Genomic DNA, 15,520 nt, shown 5'->3' with positions numbered 1-15,520 from the left:
ACCAAGCTGGGAGTTAGGAGTGGGGACTCAATCAGAAGGAGCAGGGTCAAGCTGAAGAGTTTGGACATGTTTGCTAAGAGATTCCCACAATTTAATGAAAATAGTGTTAGGTCGGTGAAGAGAGTATCTAATTTTCTGTAATTTCATTTCTTATCCAACAATTGTGAGATGGAGAGTGAGGGCTCTTCCATTTCAGAAGAATTGGCCGGGTGGGAGAACCCCAAATAAACCAATAATTCAACACGGTGGGATATCAACAGTGGTAATAGCAGACAATGAGAGGAAAATTTGCCTGCTTGACTGTCCATGTGACAAAATGCTGGCTGGACAGGACAAGTCTTGTAATATATCGTTATTATTGCTTGTGCGGCACCACCAAATTAAGTGTTGCTGTCTCCATCTGTAGAACTTGGTGGCACTGGTGTTATTCTCTGAAGTGTTAGTCTGGAGCCCTGAATTTACTGTAATGCCAGTTGATTATTATTTTCTTTATTAGGCCTATTGTTATAGATGGAATCAGACTGGCTGAAGTTGGTTATACACACCAGAGCTGACAGGAAATGGCCCTTTGTGTTTTGAGGAAACACATGGTGACTCTCCTGACACTCATTGTTCTGGTTGCCATGGCATTTGTTCTCCTGATGTTTGAAGTCACACCTCTCGCACACGCAATCATATTTCAGGAATTAGGAAGCCAGGACGTTTTCCCTTATCTCTGTTTTGTGTATTTATTGGGCTCGAAAATGAGCCTTTGTTTACGATATTATGGTGGTTTTTTTCTCTAAAACAGCATTTGAAGCAAAACGAAATGAGCAATTCCATGCAACTGACAATCTTGCCATTCAGAAAAATTGATTTTCACCAAATTAGCGAAAACCTTTAAGTTTTTTTGTGTAGGCTTGTATTTTACAGTACTGTAAAAATACTCAAAAATGTATCCTTCAGTTTACTAAAGTCACACAAGTGGCAGTTTCACATGTCACATCCATAAACAAGCTTTTTCCTCATAATGCAAAAATGTCAAATAAAATCAATGATTTTTATTCTATAGAGTCAACTCTTATGCTTTTTGAACATTTTCTTTTGGGTTGTGCAGTTTAATTCAGAATTTTTACAGAGTATGTTGCATACTGTAAACTTTTTTTTTTTTTAGGTCACATGCATAACGCATGTTTATTTTCCTTATTTAAAGTATAAACAATGTTTAAAGATTGGTAGTTTTCTGATCCCGTAACTCTGGTAAGTTGTTTTGGAAAATATAAATGGACGTTTCAGTATAACGTTAACCTATACTTTCTCTGTGAATTTATGTTTTGAGATATTACTGCAAACATCACATCCATAATGGAAAAAGTTCAATAAAAAAAAAAAATTTATATATATATATAATTCTGTCTGGTTCTTGAATCTGATTGGCTGATAGCCGTGTGATATTCTGCAAATAACATCCACTCATTCAGCCTCTTAACCTTTTATTCTTGTTTATTACTCCGCCCACATATAGCAACAAGCAGAGGACTCTCCGCAGTTTGACAAACATTGCAGCTGTTGGACAACATAATGTTCTTTTGAGGCTTTTTTAGTTGAGAATGTAGTTGTTTAGATTGTGCAGTTTATTTATAAGGATAGTGCCTATTTTTAAATATTTATAATTTCTGAGAGACAGGCATTGGCAGCCATTAGCCTGTCTTTGAGCAAAGATGGGTGATGTTCATCCATAAGATGGCGTGAGAGACTGCATAATAAGCTCCAAGAGAAAAGCCATCAAACCATTATTAAACAGGTAAATTTCTTTCTAAGTCGATCGCTCGCTTTTGTATGTTGTAGTGCTGTATTTATACCATAGTAATATTGTGATCTCCCGATTACAACAGAGAAATACTGGGGAATCTTTGCAGACTGATGGCATTTTATACCATTCAACTTTATCATTTTAAAATTATAGCAAAAATCACCTGTTTTGTCATCACTTTAGACTTTACGCTAGAGAATGTGACGTTGATGGATTAGCAATGGCTTCTGCTGTTCTGACATCAGCTGCAGATGTAAAGGAATGGAAAAAAAAAAGTAGTTCCTCATACAAAGGGGTTTTCTTTTTTTTATACACATGATTATGCTGTCGAACTGTTGTATAAACGCAATATGACACTCATAGCTTTGCGATGTGGCTGTTTATCGTCGCTGGTGGGATGCTAAGGCACTCAGCCTTCCACCACGTGCTGGTACAGCCACACCGCACTACTACTTGTGTGATATTGCTCGTATATATACCTTTTATCAAAATAATAAACAAGCAATGACGTATACTAAATGACTTGCAGCGCAATCTGAGTATTAGAATAATCCTTTTATTTTCTTTCCTTGATGAGGGCATAATGATGACGTTTTTGATTTTAGCTACTTAAGGCTTAAATAAAAACAGTGTTCTAGAATGAAGATAAGAGTTTAATCAAAGGCTTGCGAGAACTGAAAGACTACAGCACTTCACGTTTTCTTTGTGAATTTTAGACTAAAAACTGGACAAATGGGGGATTGGATTACTTGTTGGCAAAAATTAAACGCACTGGGTCAGTATGTCGTGTGAGAGGGAGTGGTCGTCCACACTGCCCGTACTGTTGAAAATATCACCACACACCCATCGCACTGTCCAACAGATTGCACGAGAGTCTGGTAATAAATGACTCCAATATGTAAACGTTGCTTTATTTCTATGCCTGCTAATTTAGTTTGCAAGTAATAAAATTGAAGCGTTCTGTCAACATTTGGGTTATCATTGTATAACAAGGTAATGCGGTGATATAAATCAGGCGAGGTGGAAAACGTATACATATCACATAATCTCATCTATTTATCTTCTAATTGCAAAATATAATTAAAGTTTGAGGTATTTTTACAAAATTCTGACAGAATTAATTTTACTTTTTGAGACAGAGTATATGTTACGTATTTAATTGCTTATTAAATGTACTCTGCTTTTTTAAAGTTTATATCAGTGTTGTTAAAAATGTATTTCTTTTCTGTGTATCTGCTAAATGAGTAAATGTAAATGATGCTTCACTTTAATGCAGATCTTGATATCTCATATGATGGTGTGGCACAGATTTTGCTCTCTCAGCTTGAACTCTTATTCATTCTGGATCCATTTTTGCTCCAAATTCCTTTCAGCGACCTTCCTGTGTTTTCATAAGAGGCTTACCGTGGCCCTGGGGGTCCAGAAATCTCATATAAACAAGACTGTCCCACAAACAGGCGTGTGTTGAGGTGTGTCCAGCAAGGATGGTGTGTATAGTGTGGCATTACAGCTCATCACAAGGAGAATAAAACACTCTTGATGCTCATATCTCAGTGGTATAATCAAACAATATCTGCGAATGCTGATACGCCTGCTCCTCTATTATACACACAACAAAAGGCTTCTTCAAGCACGTCTTCACTGTAGTCCTAAGGCTGCTGTCTTTCGTCCCAGATACATCCTGCTTGGCCAGCTCAAATATCAGCCGCCGCTGCAGGTTACCAGTTTAATGTTGCCATACAGAGCTGCTTGTTTTTTTTTTTTTTTCACACAACAAAGATGGTACAGATGTAGCCTCTGCTTGATTTAATCGCTATAAGCGCAGATGGGGATGAGATGAACTTTTGCGGCCGGCTGAATGTTGTAGATGCTCTTTAAAAGTGCGTATACTCTAGGCGGATGACGGTATTGGATTTTATGGTGCGATTAATTGCAGAAGCTTTCATCACGATATGATTTTAGATGCGTGTTATCGTATATGTTCAGAGTATCAAATGGTTAAATCAAAGCAGGATTATGAAGTTCTATTGGTACCCCTTTATTATTACTGTTGGTCTCTTTAGTAAATGTTAGTTAGTGCATTAAAATTAACAGTGAGAAATAACTACATTTATTACAGTTTCTATGTTAATTTCACACTGTAAAATAATGAATTTTTTTTTGCAAAACAATTATATATTTTTGGAATTTTTTTGCAAGCAATTTATATGGGCTGAATTTAAACAAATGAAATGTAGTAATGTTCAACTCAGTTTGTTTAGTTTGTTCAGCCCATATAAATTGCTTGCAACCACTTACCTTAAAACAATTTAGTAAATCCAGTGAGTGATTTTTTTCAGTGTAGTTAAAACAGAGCTGAATATGAATATTTATTAACTCCATTTAATAAAACAATCATGACTTTTAAATGATTTATTAGACATCAACTAAGAAAGTTACACCACCTACTGTAAGTATTACAACCCCTCCAGTCTAGAATTGGGAAGGAGTTATAAAGAAAGTGGTGGAGGTTTGGATAAAGATTTCCCTTCTACTGACTCTCAAAAGCAACAAGCTTAGCATCAAAAAAAAAAGTATAAATTTATTAAACTCAAGGAAGCAAACGTGTCTGAATGTCAAATGTTGCTGCGGAACTGTCTGTCTGAGGGCAGCAGAGAGAAAAGGGTATGGCTGTTTCTCAATATGCGTTCTTCAGCGGTCTTGCGTCCTCGTGTTCTCGTGCAACGTCATCATCAGCTGCCTAAGTTCAGTTCCAATACTCAAGACCGCAAGTACGGAGGATGCGTGAAACTTCCCGGATGTGATCTTGATATCGAGGACGCACTGATGCAGACTTGAGCACCGAACTCTCTCTGGAAGTCCCAGAAGTCAGGTGGGAAGCGCAGCATTTAATTTAGATTTATTATTAAAGTTCAGAGATATGACTTATTTACCTCTGGAGTTTCCCTAAATGAAACGGTGAAAGTAAACATTAATGTGAATATCTTAAAAAAGGAATAAACACATTAAGGGTGTTTGTTTGCTGAAATTCGTATTAAAATTTGTTTATTTATACTGTGCAGAGTATATTTATAATGTTTTTATGCAAAGTATATATTTTGAAGAGAAGGGAAAACAATAAATCGTTGTATGAGTGCTGTAATGTTTAAATAATTTCCATTTAAAACGCGTGAAGGTCACGTGACCATCAGGAGGAACGCAGCATCCCATTTCTCACAGGACGTGCTCTCTGTTCTCGTGGTCTCCCGAGTTCGTTCTTCCGAGGACACCTGGCAAGACCGGTCTCCACAAGAACGCAAGTCCGTTCTCTGCGTTCTTGGAATTGAGAAACAGCCTATGGCTTAGGTGGCTGGTTTTCTCTTGTTTTTTTTTATTTCATTTTAATTTTAAATTTTTATTTATTTATTTATTTATTTATTTTTTTATTTATTTATTTTTTTATTTATTTTTTAATTCACTCTTTGGGGGTTTGCCTGCAAATTCTCCTAAAAGATTACAGTATATTCAAAATTCTGCCGCACATGTTCTGACACCCTCTTGCCATCACATCGCACCTGTTCTTCAGCAGCTTCACTGGCTACCGGTTAGGTCACGTATTGATTTTAAGACTCTGATTTTAACTTATAAAGCAGTCCATAGGCTAGCTCCTGATTACATCTTTGATCTTGTGACACTTTCTACTCCTGCTTGCAGTCTTCGCTCTGCTTCGGTTGCAGACTTAACACCATGGGTGGTCGGGCTTTTTCATACCGTGCACCAAAATTATGGAATACATTACCTATAACCATTAGGAATGCCGTGTCTCTGTCTTCTGTTTTAAGATGCTTCTTAGACTCAGTTTTTAAGTATGATATGTTTTTAATGTTTGATCTATTGGTATCTTATTTGTTATATTTTCCTATTTATTGTTTTTACTGTTTTATTGTTTTTAGCCCTGTACGCGCTTTGAGCTTGAGAAAAATTTATCATTATTATTATCATTATTATGTTATTATTAAGATATATGTCCTGTCAAATGTCTGTTCATTAGAGGGATGAGGAATAAAATGGACCGATTTCCTGACACTGATTGTCATGTTGTTTCTTCTTTCAGGATTTGGAGTTCCATGGGGTGATGCGGTTTTACTTCCAGGACCGTGTGGCAGGGAATTTTGCCACAAAGTGCATCAGAGTGTCCAGTACAGCCACCACACAAGATGTGATCGAGACGCTGGCGGAGAAGTTCAGACCCGACATGAGGATGCTGTCTTCTCCAAAATACTCCCTCTATGAGGTCCACGTCAGTGGCGGTGAGTCACGGGAAAACACACGCACACACATTTTTTTATGTGGTTTATCTCCATAGGTGTAATGTATTTTATACTGTACAAACTGCTTATTATATTAGCCCTGCCTATTATTACACTAGTCCTAAACCTAATCCTCGAAGGAAACCGGTGGCAAAATCTGAATAAAAAAAACCTTTTTAAAATCGTTTCAAATACACAGGATACAGGGCATGTCCTCTTAAACTACCTTAAAGTAGCAGCTAGGTTATACTTATATCATTAGGCAATTTTGTGTCATTGTAAAGCACATAAACAGGTGCACACATACACACACACACACACACACACACACACACACACACACACACACACACACACACTCACACACACACACACAAGAGAAAAAAAAGCCAAGATTTTTTGTTTTCTTTTGCAATTGTCATACTTTGTGGAACTTTAGCTGCACTTTGCTATAAGTTGCATTGAGTCAAACTTGTATTGTTGCAAGGATAAAAAAACAAGCAAAAAAAGAGTAGTATTGGTGTATTTATTTTCATTTTGTTGATGGTTAATGTATAATAGGTTACTGGTTGACAAAATTCTCCCCGTTTTATACATATTCAGAATGGAAAAAGAAATTTAAGTGGCATTTACTATAAACAACTTTTATTATAAAACATCCACAAATGAATTTAAGGCAAACACTTTTGCCTACTTAACTTTAGTTGCATTATATAAGTCACTGCAAAAGCGTATTTAAAGGTAAATATGGTAATACAGTCAGATCAAGTTACTTCGAAAACATTGTCACAACAATCTTTCCTTTTCAATATTAGATATTTATAAACGTCTAATACGGGCGATGCGGTGGCGCAGTACGTAGTGCTGTCACCTCACAGCAAAAAGGTTGCTGATTCAAGCCTCCGCTGGGTCAGTTGGTGTTTCTGAGTGGAGTTTGCATGTTCTCCCCACGTTCGCGTGGGTTTCCTTCGGGTTCTCCGGTTTCCTCCTCAGTCCAAAGACATGCAGTATAGGTGAATTGAGTAGGCTAAATTGTCTGTAGTGTGTGAATGTGTATGAATGTTTCCCATTGATGGGCTGCAGCTGGAAGGGCATCCGCTGCGTAAAACGTATGCTGAATAAGTTGGTGGTTCATTCCGCTGTGGCGACCCCATATTAATAAAGGGACTAAGCTGAAAAAAAAAATGAATTAATGAATTAAAAAGCAACTTTTTTTGTATCATTATAAGCAGTTTGAATTGTGGTTAAAATGCAAACATCTACGCTTTTCTAAACAGCTGACAGAAAACAACTAACATTTGATTTTCTAGGGAAGCCCTTTTTATTTAATTTTTTGTTTTTAGTCTGATGTATGAGGTTTCCAGCAGAAAAATATTCCTACACTGAAAAGTCTGCTATCAACTTTCTTTTAGTTGAATCAAATGAACTTTTCTAATCATTTCAATGTACACCAATCAAGCTGACAACAATATTTTTAGTTAAACATTTGTATAACTAAACAGTTTAGTTGAAACCTGATTACTTTAACATTTGATGTCATTATGTACTGTGTTAAGTGTTTGTAGATGACAACATTAACACAACAGCTCTTATTTGTGATGTAGTAGCATAACTCAGTTTTCTGGTTATGTATAACTCATTCATTAATTTTCTTTTTGGCTTAGTTTCTTTATTAATCTAGGGTTGCCACAGCGGAATGACCCGCCAACTTATCCAGCAAATGTTTTACACAGCGTATGCCCTTCCAGCTGCAACCCAACACTGGGAAACAACCATACACACTCATTTATTTAGCCTACCTAATTCACCCATACCACATGTCTTTGGACTTGTGGAGGAAACCAGAGCACCCGGGCACATGGGCAGAACATGCAAACTCCACAAAGACATGCTAAATGACCCAGCCGAGGCCTGAACCACTGACCTTCTGGCTGTGAGGCGACAGCACTACCTACTGCACCACCGCGTAACTAATTAAGTACTAACTATTAGCTTTTCAACAGTTAAAGTTATTAGTAACTAATAGTAGACCTGTTATAATCAATAAATTGTCTTATCGCACAACATATGGACATAAGCTCAATCATTTTTGGTGATGCAATATAAATCGTCCATACATAAAAGCCAATTTTAGCACCACTTTAGCTGATTGTGCAATCTCTTTATCTCTATTGGAGGTGTGAGCTTCAGTATATTTAAAAAAAAAAACACTATAGTGTTTACTATAAATTACTGTAGTATATTTCTGTGTGGGTGTTTGACAGCTAAAAATAGATCTGGTAGCAGATATCGCAGCCTCTGTTACTTTTTTTACCATGCACTTTTTTTGTTAACATTTATTATTGTTTATTTAGGATAAGCATTTTCACATTTACATTTTCTGATGACTAATTACATAGTTAAAGTGACTGTAAATTAATTATTCCTGAGAACAAAATTTGATGTGTTCTTAGGAAGAGTGTACTTGCATTGTGATATATACTATATTGTCATTCTGGCATTATATAATGAGTGGCATAAAATGGTCTTACAATGACAATAATATTGTTTATCGCAATATATTTTGGTGCAAAATATAATTCAAGACAAAAATAGGCATCCTGACAGGCCTAAATAATAAAGTTTTGCTAACTAATAACGTTAACTTTTCTGAATGTGATTGTAATGCAATAATGTGCATCTTTTGTAACAATAATTATTGTGAAAAGCACTATAAAAATAAACTTGAATTGGATATTGCAAGAGTTTTAAAAAATGCTTCTGAAATGTTCATCAATAAGACCTGATTTTTGCTTAAAATCTTTTTAAATTCCTTAAAGAGGTGATTCTCTGACAGTTCTAATCTTTCTCTGTGACAGAAGAGAGGAAACTGGACTTGGATGAGAAACCACTGGTCGTGCAGCTGAACTGGAATAAAGACGACAGAGAGGGCCGCTTCGTTCTCAAGAACGAGAATGACATTATGCCCAAGGTAAAAAAAACAAACAAACGCGCATCCCCAAACTCTCTGGCTTTTCACAGAGCCAGAAACTGTGGTTTGTTCTACCCGAGTGCTGGAGATTCACAGAGGGTGTCTGTGTTTGTTCCTGTTGAGTTGTCTACTCTTGGTTATGTTGGAACAGCTTTTTTAGTCCCCCGCCGTTCAGTCTGTCCCTGAAACCATCTTTTTTCCCGTTGCATGTCAGTTAAAAACTCTCTCAGGACAACCAAACACACAGGCATCAGCAAACACTTCATTTCCTCACTTAACTGGAGCAGATCAATTCTTTTTTTATTTTTTTTTTTCTCCATTTTACCCCGTCTGTCTCTCTCTTTCTCTCTACACTTCGGTGGCTCTTAGTGTTGTGTGCAGCAAGGCTCCCCAAAGAGACATAAAATCAGTGTGAGTCTGCAGGAATGCCAGTGTTTGGGGGTGTGTGGGCAGCAGATCTTCAACATTTTGTGCAATTTAGGCCATTTTTGCACTTTACTTTGATTCTGTCCTCAAATGTGTGAGTTTCGGGTGCCAGCTGTTCAACACTATAACTCGGTAACATCTCAGCAAAAGAAGATGTCACTGTTTTATTCATGTTTTTGTCACCTTAGATGTGCAACAGAACTTGAGAAACTCAGAAGTGTACTTGCATTTCTCTGCTGCAAATGCACTGGAAGAGATGTTAAGAACAAAAGAAGTTAATTTAAAAGCAAGCAACTATACAAGTGCATTTAGTATTTTTGTTGTTCTTTTTTTTTTTTTTTACTTTATTTTGAATGCGTAAATGAAGGTTTTTTTTTTGAAGGGATGCACTGAAATGAAAGATTTTGGCCCGAAACTGAAAATTTTGTATGCACTTGGTCTGAAAAAATAATAATAATAACAATTAAAAAAAGCTTTGTAATTATTTTTTTTTTTATTAAATACTATAAAATAATTTAGTTAAAAACAAATTACAAAACATAAAAACACATTTTTTAGACAATAAAATTTAATTGAACGTGAATTAATAGGTCGAAACCCAATAATTAATCAAAAATCAATAGGGAAAAGAGCATTTGGTCATTGAGGCAAGCCTTGTCATTGGCAACTACTACTCTGGCAAAATTACATCTCTGGCTCATATTCTCAGAGTTTTTTTTTTATTTGTTTGTTTTTTTGGTCCCACTTTATATTAAGGGCCTCAACTACTATGTAGTTGCATCAAAATATACATGCAATATACTTACTGTGTTTATAATGTATTGAAGAACATTTTTAGTGCTCTTCAAGTATGGAACAAAATCAATGCCAAAAGTATTGAAATAAAAAGCTTGTTGAATAGCACAAACTGAAAAAAATAATACATTAAACTAACAAATGCTTACATTTTAACGACTTGAATTCCAGGGTTAGTATTTTTAGGTCCTGAAAGTTAACATGGCTGTTTATTTAAGCTGTGAATATTTCAATTAAAAATATTTCAAACACATTTTCATACCTGAAAATTTAATAATTCATATTTAATTTCCAGATTTCACTGACAAAATATTCAACATATTCTTTTTCACTAGCAGGTGGACCAATTTAAGATTTTTAAACCAGTAAATAAGTGAGGAAAAAAGCTAATAACAGCACAAAAGTATGTCAGGTTTTAACAGCTTAATTTGATCCGTCTTTTGAATAATATACTTGAAATCTGAAAACTGAATATGAATTATTGAAGTTTTAGGTATATAATCATGTTTGAAATATGTTTTTAGTTGAAATATACACATAAACGGATAGGCTTAAATAAACAGCTGTGTTAAATTTCAGGCCCTAAAAATACAAACCCTGGCAATCCAAGTCATTAAAATGCAAGCAGTTGTTAATTTAAAACCTAACATGCAATTTTCGACTTATAATTGTAGTGAAAATTTGGTGCATCCCATGTGAAATTTCAGTTTAAATTCCCCACAAATAATGTTCTTTTAATTTTGTCATAAATGATGTGATTGTTATATGGTTATATTTATGGTACTGTTGTTAAATACATATTTCCTTTCTGTGCCAAGCAGAACAGACAACAATGTTTAAACAAACCAACAAACAAAAACAAAACTCTTTGAACCTCCACCTTTTAGGCTTTTGATTCTAATTGTTGTTGCTTTAAATTCAAATAAATTCAAAAGAGGGCGGAGCTACAAATGCATGTTTCAGCAGAGCGGCAGATTCAAAAGCATGACAAACGTCCTGTACTAATGAGGGAGAGATCGCCACTATTGGGCGGGGCTTTTCCCCTCTGATGACACGCCCAAAAGGGGAATGTCAATCAAAGTGTTTCTGCAGGCTGTTTTTATCAAGTGTGATTCTAAAACATTAAATTAATACATTTTTACTATTAGAAGCTGATTATATTCACAGACTGTTGCCACACAACAGTGTTTAAACCCCTTTTAAAAGTGATTTTTACATAATAGGTACACTTTAAAGTCTAAGGTTATAGCATAAAGTCTTGTGCATTTACTAGAAAACAATATACACAAATACTCGTGTTGCAAAATGAGCTGGATGAGTGTGATCAGAAGCATGCAAATAGCAATTCAGGTTCATCACTTCATAATATAGGGCAAATTGTTTGTATTATATCAGCGGTGAGTTGAAATGTTCTGCTTATTCGCTATTGAGGATGTGGAGTTGAAGTGGTGTTGTGACATCTCTCTGGCCGCTCTCGTGTCAAGTAACTTGTTGAGGATGCTTGAATTTGAACTCTGCGATCCTTGCTTTGGCTCCTATTATTCTCTTTTAATGCAATATTTTGAAATCCCCCTGTAAATTCTGGAGTGGTTCCTATGATACATTGCAAAATCCACAGCTGTGTTAAAAGCTGTAGTCAATAGGAACACATTGTTCCACATAATTCAGCATTAGACATTTGCTGCTTTGAAGGTCCAGTTTAAATAGCTTTTTTATTTAAATATCTGAATTTTAAATAGCTTTAAGGAGATCTATAAGCTAATGTGCTACAAAACAATGGAAAATTTGGCATTTTGAAGATGTTAAACTGATACAAACATCTAAAGCTTGTTGTTTGTCACTTCTCCCTAAATGGATCAACGGTTATATTCACGTAAACTCATACTTCAGTTTCTATCAAATCTTTACCAATCAAATGCTCTCCAGTATCTGACAGGACCCGCCCCCTTTAGGACGCATTTCATTTGATCAGCTTGAGCTCAACCACTCACTGGCGGATCTGCGATGAAAACAAAACGCTATTGGCTGCTTTTAAAAAGGGGAGGGGCTACTCTATGCCCCACCCTCACTTTGTTTTTCAGTGAACATAACATCAAACGTTGAATAAAAAAATGCACATTTTAAAAAAAATTCACGAGACCTTTAGAGTACAATGATAGTTAATAGGGCAAAACAAGTCAATTGAAAACTGTGAATACAATTGAAAACATTATAAACATAAAAGGGGGGAGGCTACGCAATTCCTCATTTAGTTTCCATGTGGATCACGCCATAACCTAATCTACTCCCATGGCATTTTCCTTCTTTTTCATTGATTTTTCTTTCAATCATCAGAGAACACTGACAAACGGTCCTGAAAAGGAGAAAGAGGGGGTGATCCAGAACTTCAAAAGAACACTGTCCAAGAAGGAGAAGAAGAAAGAGAAGAAGAGGGAGAAGGAGGCTTTTTCCAGAATCCCAGATGGAGACGATCATGTGTTGAACCGCGAGGATGGGTGAGGAATGGCCTTGTATGACAGACTGACATGTAAAGACCATAGTCGATTAAAAAAAAGGATTTTATTTGGTTACTCACAAGAATAAAGAGCAACATTGTAACAAGTTTAATCGCTGTTTCAGAACAAAACAATTGATTTAAGGTTAATGCACATCGGATCCGAAATTTCCGTCCAAAATTTTTGTAAGTTAAAAAATAAATTCGACATGTTGTGACTGTGAGAATCATTTTGACACACTGCCTCTGAAACCTTCATTCCTCATAAAATAAATGAAACTTGATTCGATTTATTTATTTTTTTCCTAAAATTATATATATATATATATATATATATATATATATATATATATATATATATATATATATATATATGATTTATCATTTTTTTTGCATCCGAAAAAGCGCTTTGAGAGGTGTTTTGACAGTTCAGAGCCACCGTACAAGTGAGAAGTGAAATACAGAATGCTTTCACTTGAGCTACAGATAACTTTATGACTTACACAGTGCATAAAATAAAGGCAGGATCTGGCGGATGGTTGAGAACCTGTGACTGGATTTAGTGACTGACGTACCTCTGCTCTGCTGCTGTTTGCTGTGTGTGTGTATGTGTGCATGCGTTCGTGCCTGCGTGCTTACGTGTATGTGTTCATATATTTGATGGACTGCCCACAGACATTATAATAGAAAGCATTCGGTCCGTTGCTTGAACATGTCAACGCAGCCGCCATCTATTATAATGTTTAGAGATAAGTAAAGATTTGTTTATATACGTGAATGTGTGAAGTTACACTGATTTCCTGAAATAAACTTTGCATTCCAGGATAATCGTAGCGCAGCTCTTTGATAATGAGCTGAATTCTCCTTCCTCTTTATGCAGTATTGGACGAACACAATATGCAGCCTGTTCCTCTTTTTCTACATTGGAGAAAAGAGGGCCCAATCCCAATTCTATTTTTGTACCCCTACCCCTTCCCCTTGGCACTTAAAACCGAGTGTGAAGGGGAAGGGCTTCAAAATTTCCTCTATAGAATTGGGACAGCACTACAGCACCTGCACATGTCATCATATTTCATGGCGATCTCTTGCTTCATGAGATCAGACAATCGCGACTGCTGTAGTTATTCCAGTTGTGCTATTTTTTGGGGTTTTTCTTCAGGAAATCTCTGAAGGCATATATTATATTATCATAATGATCTGTGGCAATAAGCTCATAACTATACTGTGCATTTACACAGTGACCATATTCATTTATGTAAACACATCAAAAACAACATTAACGTTATAGCAGACACTGTAAAAAGCCCATTCCCAGCCACTAGACTTTTCTGACAGGGTATTTGAGTGTCATCGAGTGTCAGAATGTTGTGGGACTGCTATACCGGAGTTCCTAATATGGATTATTGATCTTGAAATTTAGCTGTTTTTATTTTAGTGTTTTGTTTTTAAAGCGTGGTGGTAAAACACGAACGCGGTTATGAATATATTAAAACATATGCTTGTTTGTTGCAAAAAAAAAATCATAATAATGACAAACAATACTAATTTGTGGATCTCATTACTTCCGGGTGCTGCTGTGGCTGGTGTATTCTGGGAAAATTTTCTTACCCCTTGGTTTCGAGCGTGGTCCTGAAAAATCTTTGTTCAAAGGGGTATCTACGAATTGGGACACCCCTACCCCTTCACAGGAACGCGCAAAACGAGGGGTAGGGGTGTTCGTAAGGGGAAGGGCTAAGGGGTAGAATTGGAATTAGGCCTATCACTGCTTAAACTGAGTCCGAAATGTTTTTTCATAATGGATTTATTATTATGCATCGGACTCAGTGTGCACACATGAATACGAAAAAAACGCATATGAACATTTCAGACTTCTGAGAGCAAAGACTTTTACAGGTATGAAAGCACCCTAATCTCTTACAAACAAGTATTTCTCTTGAAATAAACAATGGAGCAAAGTCTGGATTAAATTGTCTCTGGGTCTGAATCCGGGCTTTAAGAAGCCCTGTATTAGAGCATCTAGTGTACTCATCTTTTTATTTTGTTTTGATTGTCTTAATAATTTGTAAAAAAAAAAAAAAAAAAAACAGGTTTTAAATTTCTCTTTCTGTGCTACCTTGTCTGACTTAATTGGCTGCCTTTTAAATACATCTTTTTTGTTGTTTGTCTACCTGATATAGAGAGAACTCCAGATTAGCAGCTGAGGTTTATAAAGACATGCCGGAGACCAGTTTCACAAGGACCATTTCTAACCCCGAGGTGGTGATGAAGAGAAGACGACAGCAGAAGCTGGAGAAGAGGATGCAGGAGTTTCGGAGTGAAGACGGTCGACCCGACTCAGGTTTGTATTAACGATTACAAACTTCCCCAATTGGCGAAAGTAAAGGCAAAAAAACCTTGAGAATAACCAGACTTAACCATTTTTCCTCTGGCCATAATAATAATGTCATAAAACTCTTTAAAAATGTATCCATTTGTTCATTTTCCTTTGGCTTAGTCCCTTTATTCATCAGGGGTCACTACTGTGGAATGAACCGCCAACTATTCCAGCAAACGTTTTGCATAGCGGATGCCCTTCTAGCTGCAACCCAGTACTGTGAAACACCCATACACTCTCACATGCGCACAAACAAGCACTACGCCCGATTCATTTTATTTAATTCACCTGTTGTGCATGTATTTGGACTGTGGGGTAAACTGATTACCTGGAGGAAACTCACGCCAACACGAGGAGAACATGCAAGCTCCTCATAGAA

General features: G+C 36.2%; 1 protein-coding gene across 50 annotated transcripts in view; it reads left to right on the top strand.

The window, feature by feature from the left end:
* The window catches only part of afdna (afadin, adherens junction formation factor a), a 224,077-nt gene that overhangs the window by 88,028 nt on the left and 120,529 nt on the right, over nucleotides 1-15,520 (top strand). For 36 of the 50 annotated variants that reach the window (XR_012396045.1, XM_073933619.1, XM_073933618.1 and 33 more), the window contains 4 exons: nucleotides 5,886-6,081; nucleotides 8,940-9,052; nucleotides 12,608-12,768; nucleotides 14,945-15,105. Coding sequence is in view for 49 of the 50 variants with exons in the window: in XM_073933619.1 (XP_073789720.1) it covers nucleotides 5,886-6,081; nucleotides 8,940-9,052; nucleotides 12,608-12,768; nucleotides 14,945-15,105 (631 nt within the window). In the remaining variant the exon portion in view is untranslated. The remainder of the gene's footprint in view (nucleotides 1-5,885; nucleotides 6,082-8,939; nucleotides 9,053-12,607; nucleotides 12,769-14,944; nucleotides 15,106-15,520) is intronic. The other 14 variants (XM_073933620.1, XM_073933628.1, XM_021468695.3 and 11 more) reach the window with 1 other exon arrangement.

This window comes from Danio rerio, chromosome 20 (assembly GCF_049306965.1).
Source record: "Danio rerio strain Tuebingen ecotype United States chromosome 20, GRCz12tu, whole genome shotgun sequence".
NCBI classification, from domain to species: domain Eukaryota; kingdom Metazoa; phylum Chordata; class Actinopteri; order Cypriniformes; family Danionidae; genus Danio; species Danio rerio.
Note: the sequence above shows the minus strand (reverse complement) of the source record. Positions and strands in the feature narration are given on the sequence as shown.